At 38.9% G+C, this 16,522-nt stretch overlaps 1 protein-coding gene across 1 annotated transcript; it reads right to left on the bottom strand.

Annotated features, from left to right (window-relative positions):
• On the bottom strand, window positions 1-1,447 carry LOC129717920 (zinc finger protein 420-like). Its single transcript, XM_055668206.1, has 2 exons — window positions 1,272-1,447; window positions 1-1,212 (listed from the first exon to the last, which is right to left on the bottom strand). The coding sequence occupies exons 1-2, from the start codon at window positions 1,343-1,345 to the stop codon at window positions 177-179; spliced, it is 1,110 nt and encodes a 369-aa protein (XP_055524181.1). The 5' UTR covers window positions 1,346-1,447; the 3' UTR covers window positions 1-176.
• Window positions 1,448-16,522: the final 15,075 nt, after the last annotated feature.

Below are 16,522 nucleotides of genomic sequence, written 5' to 3'. Positions count from 1 at the left end.
ATCCACTCCGACTCAGACTAGTAAAATAGACAGTGACTATACATTGCTATGATATCAACACCGACTATGATTTTCGTTGAATTTTGAAGATTTTCATTTAATTTGCAGGAGCTTTAAGAGGGCGTCCATAAGAACTTAGTTTACAACTAACTAGTAAATTGACTATACATTCATTTCTACTTTTCATCGTTGCCCATACTATTCCCACTACTTTTCCAATGAGATTTCAAGGATTCGCCGGTATGCAAGCGCGTGTGCGCCAACAATTTCGAGCCAATAATAAATCCTTTCCCGCAGATGCCGCACTGGTGGGGTCGACTATTTTTATGCACTGCCATCATGTGGTACTTCAGGTTGCCTTTCGCTGCAAATCGTTTACCACAAACGTCGCAACCGAAGGGATCCTCGTTGGTATGCGTCCGTAGATGTGTCTTCAGAGAAAATTTGCCAGAGCAACTTAAGTCGCAAATCTCGCACTTGTAAGGTTGTTCGCCGCGATGAACTTTCATGTGAATCTCAAGTCCGTTTGTGGACGAAAGGATTTTTCCACATACTTCGCATTTGTAACGCTGATTGCCAGCATGCACTCGCATATGAGCCTTGAGGTAACTTTTTGGGTAACATTTCCCACAAATTTTACATTTATTAGCTTGTTTATTGGAATGTACGGCCTTATGTTCGCATAGTGATTTAAAGTAAACAAATGTTTTCGGGCACTCGTCACACGCGAATGATTTTTGGTGCTTTTTCACGTGAAAGTTCAGATGGGACCGAGTAATGTACTCTTTCTTACAAATCTCACATTTGAACTTTCGCACGACCGGATCATCAGAGTGAAGCCGCGCGTGCAGCTTCACTAGATACGGATAAAGGAAACCTCTTCCGCAGACATCACATTTATAATTCCTCTCGTGCTTTTTCAGGTGCTGCGTCAAAACCACCTTTTCCTTGAACCTTTTCTTGCAGATCTCGCAGCCGAAAGATCCATCATCCGAATGTGTGAGCTTGTGCCGAATAAGTGAACTCCGACGGGTAAACTTTCCTTCACATTCATCACAGTCGAAAGACTTCTTGCTGGAATGCGTACGCAAGTGCCGTTTAATATTATTTGCTTTCAGCTGTATGCCACAGATCTTGCAATCGTACGGTTTGTTCTCATCAATTGAAGGGTCCGGGTGGATGTTATTCGGTTGATCGATCGGTTCATTGAAGCTGCAAAGAATTTTTTTCAACATTTTTGTTCACTGTTGGTGGCTCCTTTATTCACTTACCATGTTTCTTCGACTTTAATAAAACTTTTCTCTTCGAAACCGTTGGAGTTTTCCTTTATTTCGGAAGTATTCATTTGGTTTTTCACTGTGAACCTAATACGACAGAAAAGTTAGAGCGGCACTGTTTGCAAACAAACTGAAACTGTCATCGTGTTATCACAATGTTTTTTTTCCGCTTTGTATACCTACACTGTAAATGGAAACTGATGCACCGAATAGTATTCTCACACTGAAATGAAAAAACCTTTGAATTTAATCATCCAACCTAAATAAAATTTATCTTATAACATACTGCCGGTACCCGGATAACTGTCCCATAATGAAAAACAACATGTTGAGAAAACGGCGATTTAATATTTTCCGCGAATTTACGGATTTCCAGCAATTACATCCAGAACCAATGACCATAACAGTTTCATGGCACTACAAGTTTATCGTTGAGAACATGGATGGAATTGGTTTTACGTTATATAACTTGAAAAAAAAAAGTCAAAATGGGACAAAATATGCGGGCACATTTCAAAAGTACTCGCATATTTTGTCTCATCACAAATAAATTCAACCAGCAACCGGCAGTATCATTGGCAACGAAGATTGTACCATAGAAAAACAACATTAGTCTAGTTAATTAAATGAAATACTTTTATATGCCTAAAATAATCCGATATACACTAATCTGGAGCAAAATTATATGTTTGCAGTTTGTACCACTATGCAGTGGGACTGCAATGCGGGTACTTTTAATATGGGACAAAAACAACTTGGTATTTTTTCCATGTTTTTCCATACAAAAGTATCAATTTTAATTTTTTGTGGCAGGGTTTGTGGTGGCCCTGCATGGACCGGGAAGTAGAAGCATTCGTGAAAAGCTGCCCTGAATGCCAGTTAGTGACGGCAAGTAGTTATCCTCTTCCTATTACGATGACGGAGCTCCCGAACCGCCCGTGGGACTATGTTTCCATGGATTTTTCCTCATCTTCCGATATACTAAATTGGAGAGCGTTGGTCCTAACAGACAATTACTCTAGATTTCTGATTGCCGTTCCAATGGAAAAGACGGATACTGAGGCGGTGAAAAATGCCCTCCGAAGAATTCTTCAGACTTACTATGCACCTAAGACTCTGAAGGCTGACAACGGGCACAAGAATGCATTTCATAGGGTGGTGCGAATGACAGGAGCCGGCAGAGCGATGGTTATGGATTTGATGAATAATAAAATATTTTATATTTGAGCGTAACATCAAGTTTTTGAAAAGGTATGTAGAACGAGTTGAACCTAACGGCAGTGAGAGATTTCTGAGCAGGACAAAGATGAGACATCGGAATCGGTGATCCAGGAGGGACAAGAGAATACATCACTTGAACGATTACCGAATGTTCCAAACACGGATCCGGTGCAACCGGTTGAACGAAGTTTGGAAATTATCGAGCCAATCGTGAACAGACGTCATACACGACTGATAAGACGCCCACAACGTTATCTAAACTACTGTGCAAAGTAAAATTAAAAGTAATTTGAATTTTATTATCGTCTCAATTTTCGCAAGGGGAGAATGTGGCATCCGAGATTGTGTGTGCCTGAGTGTGGTAAAGACAAGTCAGTATTTGACTAGAGAATAAAGGAAAAAATTGTAATTGATTGAGGTCGAAGTAAAACTAGTAAATTAAGGAGAGTAGTGTTTGATAGAATATCACACCAAGTAACCCGATTCGAACGCACAGTGTCCAAACTTGGGTTGTAGAGCCTCTTTCCTTTGCTCTGTCACCTTTGAAATTACCGCATTCTGGGTGTCGTTTAGCTGTTGGGTGGTGAGTTCTATATTTGGTTATCCAACACCAGTAACGACACCTTTGTAGGGAGATACGCTGCTGAACGGAGCTAGTAGCCGTGGATCGAGCATTCCCCGTCTGACGTGGCAGTTTTGGAGGTCGGGAATTCCACTACTGTTCGATCCATTCAGGTCCAAGTTCCTAGGCCGTTTGGAGAGGTCTGTTGTGCTCTGTGGGATTTGAGCTAACTGCAGTGCTTCCTGTCGGATGACGAATATCTGTGCTGAACTGCGATATGTGATGATGTAAATACCTTTCTCCGTGTGGCAGTCTGCCAGGGGAATTAGTACTCAAAGCGTGCGTTAACGGTTTGTGGTCAGTGAAAATGGTGAACTTGCGACCTTCCAAGTAACGAAAATATCTTACTGCCATGGAGCAAAATTATATGGAGCCATAGAGCAAAATTATATGTTTGCAGTTTGTACCACTATGCAGTGGGACTGCAATGCGGGTACTTTCAAAATGGGACAAAAACAACCTGGTATTTTTTCCATATTTTTCTATACAAAAGTATCAATTTTAATTTTTTCCCAGTAAATATGATAACAATTAAGTTGGTTCCCGATGATAACTCAAAAGTGACCAAAATCAGTATGGGACAGTTATGCGGGCACCGGCAGTATAGGCTAAATATAAAAAAATTGTCACGAAAAGAAATAAACTACACTGTAAAAACCGACACGTTACTGCCAAGTGGATTCCACTTACTTCTGTGCTAATAGAAGAAACATTTCATATCTACGTGGAATACATTCACGTTTCAGTTCACAGCACAAAATCAAGTGTCTTACACTTGAGTTTGCCATGTCATGCATACCAAAATCAATCATTTTACACTCAGATTTCAATGCTTACACACGTCAAATGCCGAAACACTTTAAATACCGTGGGTTCCAATAAAAACTGATATGGGTCGATATAATAGAATGATTAGGTTCGTTTATTCACATTTATATGTAAGGAGCATTAGGGATTACAACTTTTATTTGAGCATTTCTCTCATCGTAAGCTGGAAGCGAGTCAGCTACTCATAGTGTTACTGAATTTTGAGTATTTGTGGAGTAACTCAGCTTGAGAGTTGTTCCACTTTTTACGAAAATGCGTCAAATGTTACTAATTTTAGAGTTATTATCAGTTCGGTTCATACCACCGATCGAGGCAGTCGAGTCTTATTTCGCTCTGCATTTGCTCTTTATAATAGGCCGGTAACCGATATTGGAATTACGCGTAGTAAGAGAGTGTTATAAAAAGTGTTTTGTTCTATCCAGTTTAACGAAGTTAGTCTGAATTACGATCTTTTTGTCTACAAAAAACGAATATTCATTTTTCGGAGACGCGTGGCGCAACTAAATAGAAACCGTGCTATTGTTTCACAACGTCTTTTGTTCGAGTGCATAACCTCAAAAGTTGGTCGAAGATAGCACATGGCCACCACTAGCGGTTGCGGGCAATCTAGGCCATTTAATAGAACATTCCCTGACTGGGGATATCATGGAAATAACTTCGGCGAAGTTACCATTCTTCAAATGACTCCCAACGACGAGAGCAAGCTTCAAAGAAATCCTTTCTTAATAGGAAAATCTATTGAGCAGACAGCGGGACAGATTGAAGGTGGAAAAAGTGAAAATCAAGGGGCTAGCTACATCTTATATGTAAGAAACCCAACATAAGTTAAAAAACTGAGAATGATGACCCACCTACTAGACGAGAAAAAAACACCCATTACCATCAAACCTCACCCAAAATTGAATATATGCCGCTGCGTTATTTCATCTTATGAAGCGATCGAAATGTCCGAGGAAGCTATTAAAGAAAACCTTCGCGACCAATAGTAATCGATGTACGAAGGATCACTCGATACGAAAACGGTACACTCAAAAACACACCGGCCCTGATACTCACTTTCGGAAAAACAATTTTCCCAGAACGCGTGAAAATAGGCGTTACACTACTGAAAACCAGAAAGTATTACCCCAATCCCATGATTTGCTATGCTTGTTTTCAATACGGGCATGCGAAAGTACGTTGTTCAAATCCCAAAATTTGCTTCAACTGCTCAGAACCAGAACATGGTGAACACTGCAATGAACAGGCGCATTGCCTTAACAGCAAGGGCAGTCACAGACCAAGCAGCCGAGTTTGCTCAGTATACCAACGCGAAATGGAAATCATCCATATCAAAGTAGACCAGAACCTTTCATTTCCCGAAGCCAGAAAATTGATTGGCACCAACGGTAATACATATGCTAAGACTGCCGCTCAACCAAGACTAGATCAGGCGAGATTGACGGCACTGGAACAAGCCATGCAGAAAAAAGACGCACAAATAGAACAGCTTATCAAAATGAACAAAGACAAGGACGCAGAAATTGAAAAACTAAAACTTAACATTCTTGAGTACCAAGATGAATTTCGGAAACAAAATTTAAACCCCAAAAACGGAAAGGAAAACGTACCAAAAACAACAAGGAAGAAACGGAAAAAAGATAGCCAGCAATGTACAGATAATGCAAAAGAAAATCGAACCAGAATAAAAAGAACCGGTGAAGACATACAAACAAATAGATCCCCTTCAACAAACAGAAGTCGCAGCCCACCTTTGAAAATTTCCAATACTTATGAATGCACAATTAGCCCATCTACGTCATTACACATATTAATAATGATGTAGACGAGATTAGGGAAAACGAGATGGACTCTTTCGATCGATTTGTTAGAAGCCTAGATTCAGCATAAAAAAAAAACGCAATTGACCCGGAATATGAAGAAACTTCCATAATCAATCCAGGCCTACTTGAAAAGGAACAAAGTCGATCCCCAGAAAAATACCCGGAGAAACAAACAAATCAACAAATAATCCGGGACAACGGACAAGTTAAAAAAGACAACCTAGAAAAAAACTAAATATATCACACGTACGATTAGAAAAACAGAACAACACGAATCCAACAACGTCAAAAGAACCGATACATCAAGACATTTCCTCGCACTAGCCCCGATCGAAGATGATCCAGTATTTACTGAAGTTCCTTCGACAGCTGCTGGGGCGGGGAGCTTGCCCCACTCTCAGGCAAGTAAAAATAGTATTAACATGGAACATACTACCGATTCAATATTTATTTTTGACAGCATTATGCAAAATTGTCGTGCATCGAGAGATATCGAAATGTCGTCAACAACTGTCTGCAAGACATTCCTGGATTGTCTATCTCGTCCTTCTACATCTAAATTCACACCTAAAATCTGCAATGGTTGCAGCGAGAAACAACGAAGAAAAACTGAAACCTCCTTCAAGCCTCGGAAGTCGATATCTCTCGGAACAGAAAACAGAAAAGCTGCTCCAACAAGACCCCGTCTCGTTTCCAACACAAATGCCTCTGTAGTTACTCATCCCGCTTCGATTGCTTCCGAACCTGATGAAACAGCACCCAGAACTTCGACAACATTCGCCATACAATGGAACTTAAACGGGCTTCGAACTCACCGAGAGGAACTTCAGTTACTAATCTGCAAACAGAATCCATTGGTGATCTGTCTCCAAGAACTATACACTCTTGTTAGGTCCATGCTCCACAAATGGCAGACAAGGAGTTGGAATAGCAGTTAAAAACGGCACTCCATTCGAAAGAATCGAAATGCAAACTAGCATACAAGTAGTTGCAGTTCAAATCTATGCTCCGCTTAAAATAACAGTAGTCTCTATATATATCTATATATACTTCTTGGAGACCTCAACGCCCATCATACTGCTTGGGGCAGCCGATTGTCCCGCCCAATTTCTATGGCGCAAAAAAGAGGTTACGACATGCTTAAAGAAATAGTACACCACGATATGATTGTACTCAACGATGGATCACATACGCGACTAGATCCCGTCTCAGGGTACACACAAGCGCTTGACGTCTCCATATGCTCTGCTTCAATAGCAGATAAGTTTTTCTGAAAGGTTATACCGGACTGTGCAGACAGTGACCATTTCCCCATTCTCAAATAAATTTCTTTCTGAGCGTTTTAGTAGAATGGAATTGAATATTGAGAATAGGTTATGTTTCCATTAAATTCTACTACAAAAAATCGAATACCGTCCGCAGATACGTATTTCGGCTGCTACATGCAACCATCATCAGTGCTTATGTGGACTGTTGAAGAGCATAACTGAGTAACCCCTTTTTATATGCTTGTAGGTAGAACGGAAATTTCCTAAATTGAAGTTAGGTATTCATATGTTGTGGTTGTTTTTGTCCTGTACTGGATCTAGGGTTTTTTGGGTAGTATTTTGAAAAGCCATGAAAAATGATTACCTATGTCTTTATTGAGCAGTGTGGATGGATGTTGTTCGTAGATTTCTAAACTTTCAGATACGTCCAATATCCATAAATTATTAACGGGGCGAAGCAGGTGAATGTTATGCGAAGTTAGTGGATGTCCCTCAGCAAATACTCATTAAAAATTTATTTGACAATGGTATCCAAGCCGAATGAGCCATCGAGGTTTTTAAAGTTAAAGAAGAGCATTGCGGGTATACACAAATCAATTTCCTTTCTTAAAAATTGCCTAAAGCACCATGTGACCCCTACTAGTCATAGGCTAAAGGTGAAGAGTCCTTTATCTCCCACCATCGTAAAACGCATGGAAAGAGAATATTTGAAAAGTAGTATCAAGTTTCTTTATAGTAAACTTAGTTCTATAACGTTGGAATGTTATTCACTTCATTTGAAACTAGCTAAAGGTTTTTTCTTTCGAATTTCAACATTTTTTGACAAAAGTAAAAGTAGCGGAAAAATGTGAGGGCAAACGAAAACGTAAATTAGGGATAAAAAAGTTAAATCAATTACTTCGACAGGGTAACAAAGGTAAAAAAGCGGCCAAAGTACACCTTATTGACGACTTTGTGATCAATGAGTCTTCGTACGATTTTTCACAACAACAACAGAATCTTCTAAAAATGGGTCTCAAATACTCAGTTCCCGCGAAACCGAACATTGAACAATCGATCATTGACATTGAAACAGGTATCGATATTTGCAAACTTTCTTCAACACAAGCTAGTGAGGTACGCCAATTTTTTTCAAATGTTGCCAAAACGATTCCACGCCATAAAAGTTCACTTGATACAAAAGTCATTAAAGAGTTGCGCGACAAACAAGTTTTATACTTAAAAGCAGACAAGGGTAATAAAACTGTCATCAGTGGTGGGCACCGCTAACCGAAAATTTAGCGACGCTAATCGCTAAGTCGCTAACCGGAAAATTAAGCTCGATAATCGCTAAACGCTGAACCCATATTAGCGGAACTTTCGCTAATCGCTAACTTTTTAATATCTAATTAGTCATATCGCTATATTTATTGCCATGTTTTGTAAGATTTGGACCACTTTGATCTGTTTTGGTTGAACAAACGAAAACAATTACTTTTTAAAGCTATTTACAGTAAGAGGTTCACGAAACGGTATTCATATTTGATTTTGTAAAAACAAGAATAAAAAAAGTTATTTAGCTTGCATTGAAAATAGATACTCTTAGGAATGTTTTCATGAAAATTCAATTATTATCTGAATCGAAAAAATAGAACCAAAGTTCTCATAATTTCAAGCGCATTGCAATTCATCAAAGTTTTTGGTGTGCCAAAAATTCAATCTAGACCTTGTGCTTGTTCTTCAAAATGCTCCTGTGGCTTGTACGATAACTGGAACTCCATAGGGTAAAAAAAACTGACAAAAGTAACTTTCGCAGTACAGTATGTTAATCTTTCGAAGCAATTTACGTACGCCATCAGCAATTCACAGTTTTTCTAAATATTACTATTGTCGTTTCTCCACAAAATTTAGCGAATTAGCGATTAGCGTTTCGAAGGCCAAAATTTTAGCGACGCTAACAGTTTCGCTAACCAGCTCAAGAATTAGCGAAATCGCTAACTGAATTTTAGCGTCGCTAATTAGCGAATAAGCGGAATGGTGCCCACCACTGACTGTCGTCATGGACAAATCTGACTATGATGAACAGATGACCAAAAAAAATTGATAACGGTCCATATTTTATACTGCGAACTAATCCACTTGCTGAGATAGTAAAACGAGTTGAGAACACAATTAAAGACTGTAAACCCACTTTGGGCGATACATTACAACATCTTCGAGTTTCAAATCCAGTTCTTCCAAGAATAAAAGGCCTACCAAAAATCCATAAACCAGGGAACGAAATGAGGGAAATTATTTCAGCTGTAGGGGCTCCAACAGAAAAAATAGCAAAGTGGTTAGTAAAAGAATTTCAAGCTATGTTCAGTAAATTCCCAAGTCGATCAGTTAAGAGTACGGAAGCTTTCGTTGAAATTTTGAAATCTTCGGGTAACATTGAAGCGGATGAGATAATGGTCTCGTTTGACGTGACGGCTTTGTTTCCGAGTGTTCCAGTGAATGAAACCTTGAATCTTCTTGAGGATTGGTTAATTCCTCAATATACTGATAGCACTTGGAAAAAGAAAGTCGTGAGTCTCATGAAACTAACCCGCCTTTGTATGAAAGAAAATTATTTCACTTTTCGAGGTAAATTTTACAAACAAACAAAAGGAGCTCCAATGGGAAATCCTCTTTCTCCCTTTTTATGTGAGCTATTCATGGCAAATATAGAAAACAAATTAGAAACCAATAACCTTTTACCAATCCGGTGGTGGAGATATGTGGATGATATTTTTTGTATTTTGAAAGAGACGGAACTTGAAGCGTTTTTTACATCTCTTAATAACATTCACAGAGATATAAAATTTACGATTGAAAAGGAACAAAACAATAATCTTCCTTTTCTAGACGTTGTTGTTGTTAGAAAGTCTAAGGACTTAGAAATTGAGATTTTTAGGAAGCCCACGAACACAAAACGGGTAATACCCACCACTTCTAGTCATTCCTTCCAGCATGAAATGGCATCCTTCAACCACATGATACATCGGATGGAAATCCTACCCCTCAGTAAAATAGCCAGGAAAAAGGAATTGGAATACATTTTCGAAGTTGCAAAAGTAAACGGTTATAATGAGAGCACCATTCAAGCCATTATAAACAAAAAGAAGCGAATTCAGTTTAGAAAATCTTTCACAACACTCACCCCAATTACAGTAGACCTGAAAAGAATAGCTGTGGAATACGATGGGGCCTTAACACGTCAACTTCACTCAGAATTTAAAAGATTTGGCATGAATATCGTCTACACTAGTAGGAATACCCAACTCAAAACAATATTGGGCTCCACTAAGGATTCAATTGATGGATTAAATAAAGCAGGGGTTTATAAAGTTGCTTGTTGCCACTGCAACAAGGTTTATATTGGGCAAACCAAAAGAAACCTGGGAATCCGTTTTAAAGAGCATATGGCAGAAGTCACCAAAGCATGCAAAGTTTCCAAAAATGATCCACCACACCTTTTCAAAAGTGGCTGAACATGTATTTAATGAGGGACATCCAGCCCCCAATGAAAATGACTGGGCAGTTTTTGAAGTAGAATACTTCTCTCAGGAAGTTCGGCTACATAGGGATGTGAAATGAAAATCTAAAACCGAAAAAAGTGAAAAATATGTCCAATTTCAAATGCTAATAAATCGGTTAGTATTCGATGGATTTACTTCGTTCTTGCAGCAATAGATTGAAAAATCTTCTAAGATTCTTCCCAAAAGAAGATAATTGTAATTTTATTGTTCACACTATTGTACTATTGATAATAGTCAAGCCTTGTCGAAATGAAAAATTTGACTTCTGATTGGTCGTTATATGATTGCTTCCCAAGCACGGTCGACAGAATCATATACCTTGCAATTAAAAGCATACTTTTTGGCCTATACAAGAGCCTGTTTCAGCAAAAGCCGCTCATAATAGTCTAGACAGCGACAACAGCAGTCGTCCTTCCTTAGCAACAGTACTAGCCCTGTGGTTGGTCACCACGTCTCAGGAGCAGCGCGGTTCTTCACAGCGTGTGACGCCAGACTGCCATTATTCCCCCGTGTTGGGGCAGCATGATGATTGTCATCAGAAAATTCAATTTTGAACATCAAAATGCCTTTTTCGAGGCAAATAAACAAGTCATTGGAAGTTAATAATTTTTGACAACGCAAGCAAGCATTCTGTGTTGTATCCTAGCAATTTAAATCTGTCGCACCCGTCTAATTTACTGAATGTGAAATAGCTTGCACAGTGCATGTTGTCCGTGTATCTTAATTCCCCCACTGCTAGGGCAGCTCAAAGGCTGCGATCAGCAACCGATTTTGAACCGCAAAACGCCTTTTTCAAGGCAAATAAACTAGTAATTGAAGGTTAATAATTTTCTGGTATCAACACAAGCAGACATTCTGTGCGGGATGCAATCAAATTCTGTTGTAGTTGTCTAAATTTTACTTTATTTAGTAAACCCCCCACTGTAGGGGCAGCGTAAAAGCTGTGATCAGCATAACTGACTTTGAATAACAAACTGCCCTGTTAGAACGCATTCACAAAGACAGTTAGGCCTCTGTCATGGTGCACGCGAACGCGAGCGATGGGGCGAGAAGCTTGCCGTAGGTGAATAAACAGCTCTCTTCACGGCTGTTCGGCATTCTGGATTTTTGCAATCAAAACTTCGGCTGGCTATCTGATTTTCAGTGTGGAAACAGCCATTAACTTTGTTTTCAGAGTGCCTGACTACGATTTGGTAATATTGTTTGAGTTAAATGTTTACAAAATTATACAAAATGCCTCTTTCTCCCATTCAATAAAACAGGTAATACGATGCCTTCGTCATACGCAAGTTCACCATAACTCCCGCTATCGGCGTAACACAGAGATGCAATCAGCGACATGTCCGATTTTAGATTCAACAACAAACTGTCCTTTTAAGGGACAACCAAACAAATTAATTGAAGAGTTAATATTTTCTCGTTCTGATCTTTAAGGGGTTATACACCTTTTTTGTTTTCAAAATAAAACTTGAACGATTGCTTTTATACTCGCTTAAATACTCATAAAAGCGATCCTTCAAGGACCCGGCACACTTCTAAACTAATGAAATAATATGAGTTCTTTGATTTCGGTTGACCCGCTGAGTCTCTATCAGGATCACCGCAAGCCTCTGCAAAAAATAGCGTTTCGGGGAAACGGCCATTCCTCCAGTAATAATTGGTATATCATAAAATCAAACGTATTTTTTGTTGTTGATAAACTGTACTTTCAGAAAAATACCCCTTTGACGCAATGAAAATGGTGCTATGCACTTAAAAATAGATTCAAACTTCCCTCATTTTTCTCGACCAAAAAGGTATATAACCTTTACCAAAAGTTAATTATCTTAATTTGAATTTACATGTACATATACTCTGACTGTTGAAACTTGTTTGCGCCACAAAGAGTTTGTTCTTTTCCTGTTCAGTGAAGTCGTATTTTTATGTGCAAACTGAAATTGAGTAGTACTTCAACTTCATTTGCACAGAATTTTCAATACTGCCAATGAGCGGTCAACATTTATTTGCTAGGAAAAATGACTTACACGCAAGCAGCCGGGTTATCATTCTTGTTAAAGTATTCTACTTCAACCTTGCGGTCGTGGCTTTGCACACAACCCTCCTGTGATTTTTCTTTCATGAGAGAAATTGAGAGAAACAAAAAATTTAGTTTTTATATACTTATTTATTCCGTTTTCCGCAGAATCGAAAATGAGGTTTATTTAGATACTCACTTTCCGTGCTTTTTAATTGGCAAAATCAGAAATTATATAGTCTCGCGTGAACGCGGATTATTTCCCTCGCTCTGTTTTATATTAGAAACACAGCAACACAGACAGGAGAACTGTTACATTATTCATCTCAGACCATAGTTATAAAACGAAAACTCAATTGCAAACTAGAAAAAAAACGCATATTTTCTATCTAAACCAATCAACTAATCCATGGAATGGATTCTTATTAGTTCACTTTAGATATCTCATGAAGTAGAATCCTCAAAAACTTACCTAAAATCTCTGAATTTGTTATTAAAGTCGGGCATCTACAATGAAAAACTCATTTACTACCAAGAAAACGAAATCTACCCATTGTTCTATACGGCTACAACGGGATTCATTCAGCAGCCAACCAAAGTTTTTTTCATCATTTGCGGACTACATTTTGTATTGATCACTAAACAAAATCACTCACTACACTAAGAATACTTTAATTTTCAAAATGTTCACATTAAATTTCCAAAAACAAGCTTTAAATTTGAATAATTCCGACATAATTGACATAAATTGACAGCACTACAGTGGATACCTAGACTACCAATTTGCGCGTAAACAACTACAGCGAATACCTAGGTAACCTACTACGACGGTATGCGGCAACGTTCATTAACAAAGTGATTAACCATGTGATGAATATGGGGGCGTCGTGAGATGAATAATTAAGCAGTGGTTTAGGTTTTGAGATGAGTATGGGAATGTTGTGAAAAATGGTTTGTTTTACAAAATTCAGGATAAAACTAACTAAGTTTACCTAATTTCCATTGATGAGCGATTCTATAAGAGCATGTAATCATATTTTGTTTATTTGTTCAACGATTTCGTGTAAATCTGGTGTTAATGAGATGAATAATTAAACAAATACCCTAGACAGCGTTTTCAGCATCGCAAAAAATCGCTCCTTTGTTACGTGTTTCCACGTTGCATCAAATGTTTTCTGCGATCGGAAAACATTCAACTTCGGCGTCAGTCGAATCACAAATCATGTTAAAAATGAACATCGGTATCACGTTTACTCCGTCCGTGTGGATCACGAGGGCAGAGTGGTGAGCACAAATACATGAGGTTGAGTTCAGTTGGGCATGTTGACCAGCTCGGTGTTCGCTTTTGGATTTTGGGGCCCCTTTGAGTGGTGGGCCTGGTGCGGACCGCACCAACCGCACCCCCCTAGCTACGCTACTGGGGACATCCACTAACTTCGGATAACATTCACCTGCTTCGCCCCGTTAATAATTTATGGAAATTGGACGTATCTGAAAGATCATAAATCTACAAACAACATCCATCCACACTGCTCAATAAAGACGTAGGTAATCATTTTTCATGGCTTTTCAAAATACTACCCAAAAAACCCTAGATCCAGTACAGGACAAAAACAACCACAACATATGACTACCTAACTTCAATTTAGGAATTTTCCGTTCTACTTACACGCATATAAAAAGGGGTTACTCAGTTATGCTCTTCAACAGTCCACATAAGCACTGATGATGGTTGCATGTAGCAGCCGAAATACGTATCTGCGGACGGTATTCGATTAGAGGGTATTCGATTTTTTGTAGTAGAATTAAATGGAAACATAACCTATTCTCAATATTCATTTCCCCATTATTATCGAAACAGAAACAGACGCAAACGAGCCTAGGCGTCGGCAGACATGGATATACGAACGAGCAAACTGGGCTGAATTCGAAGAAATTACAAGCAAGAGTATCCGATCTGGAGAGTGCTGGTCAGTTTATGAATTCACGAAGCGATTAATTACAGCTGCTGAAAAGAGTATTCCTAGAACGACAGGCAAACCAGGACGCAAGACCGTCGTATGGTGGAGCCAAAATGTAGAGCAAGCAGTCAAAACTCGACGAAAAGCGTTACGCGCTCTTCGTCGAGCAACCGATGGTACCCCGGAAAAATAAGAAGCACTGCAGCTGTTCCATGAAGCTCGCTCTGCTAGTCGAAAAGCCATACAAGAAGCAAAATTGAAAAGTTGGGAAGAATTTGTGCAAAGTATCAACCCCACTAATACGTCCAGTGAAACATGGAATAAGCTGAATCGCTTACGCGGCAAAAGAAATTACAACAAAATCACTCTCAATCTTCCGACCGGAATGACCAATAATGGCATAGAAGTTTCCGAAGCGCTGGCTGATGAATATGAGCGTAAATCGTCAAACACAAACTACAATGGAAAGTTTATCAAAAAACACCCCAACAAAATGACCGCTAAAAATAAAAGACCGAACCTGTTTAAACAATACAACACCGACTTAACTATAGAAAAACTAATGTGGACTAACAACGTGGGTTTTACAATTGCGCCAACTAAATCGAAAATTATCCACATATGCAACATTAAACATCGAAAAAAGAAACAAGCAAATAAAATTAACCGAGTGCCAATCCCATGTACTTGGAAAATGAAAATTTTAGGAGTAATATTCAATTCGAAACTAAATTTTTTGCAACATTTTGCATATATCAAACGAAGTTGCATAAGTTGCCTGAATATCCTCAGGGTTCTGGGTGCCAAATTAAAGCGAAGCGCACGACCCACTCTCCTAAAAGTGGGTTCATCTTCTATCACATCTAAATTACTTTTCGGTATCGGAATTACAAGTATGAATCTCGAAAAAATGGATAAAATATTGGGAACAACATATTATGAAATGTTTCGTCGTTCCTCCGGAGCATTTAGGACCAGTCCGGTTACATCGGTAATAGCCGAAGCTGGTTGCTTGCCTTTTCGTATGTTAGTGATACAACGGCTTTTCCAACTAGTAGCTCAACTACTCGTAAAAATAAAAAATGCAGAAAATCTGCCCATCGTTGAACGATCAGCCGAATTATTTAGAAGCACTACCGAATATACACTACCTTCCACAAGCAGTAACGAACGCTTAAGCGACCGGAAATGGTATAGCAAAGCACCACGAATCGATAACACCCTCAAACATTCAATCAGAGCAGGTACAGCTAGCTGCATTGTGATACCAAAATTTCAAGAGTTCATTGCAACCTTGCTAGTTGCATCGACGCCATCAACGGGGGGTATTCGAATCACCCATGGATTCAAAAGGTGGAAACAGCTTACAAGAAGCACGATTTCACAATTTGTTGGATTCCAGGACATGCGGGAATTAACGGGAATGAAGAAGCCGACAAACTGGCAAACTTGAGACGAAAAAAGCCACCTGTAGCTATGGCAATCCCTGCCCAAGACACTGTGAGATTTGTTAATGAAAAAATCTGGAACACCTGGGAAAAACCTGGCAGCAGACAGAACACCACTTAAAACGAATCAAAGGAAGCGTCGTTAAATATACAGATAGGAAGAATGCATCTGATCAACGAGTCTTAACTAGGCTCCGCATTGGGCATATCCGTCTCACACATTCCTACACACCAAAAATTCTCTTTATGGTTCAGCAAAGTACATTGCTGAAAGTGTATCAGCAAATCCCTTGTTTACTGAAACACAGTATTTATTTCAAAAGTTTACTGTAATTCAGTTCTACAATTTACTGAATTTCGTTCAGTAATTTTATTTTTGCTGGAAACCAGTATTTCATTGATAAATTTACTGAAAATCAGTAATCGATTCAGTGATTCGCAAAAATACAGAAAATCTATTTGCTGAACAGAAAACAGTAAATGAAGGTTTGCTGGAATCCAGCGAAAGTATTGATATGTCA

This window comes from Wyeomyia smithii, chromosome 1 (genome assembly GCF_029784165.1).
Source record: "Wyeomyia smithii strain HCP4-BCI-WySm-NY-G18 chromosome 1, ASM2978416v1, whole genome shotgun sequence".
NCBI lineage: Eukaryota > Metazoa > Arthropoda > Insecta > Diptera > Culicidae > Wyeomyia > Wyeomyia smithii.
Note: the sequence above shows the minus strand (reverse complement) of the source record. Positions and strands in the feature narration are given on the sequence as shown.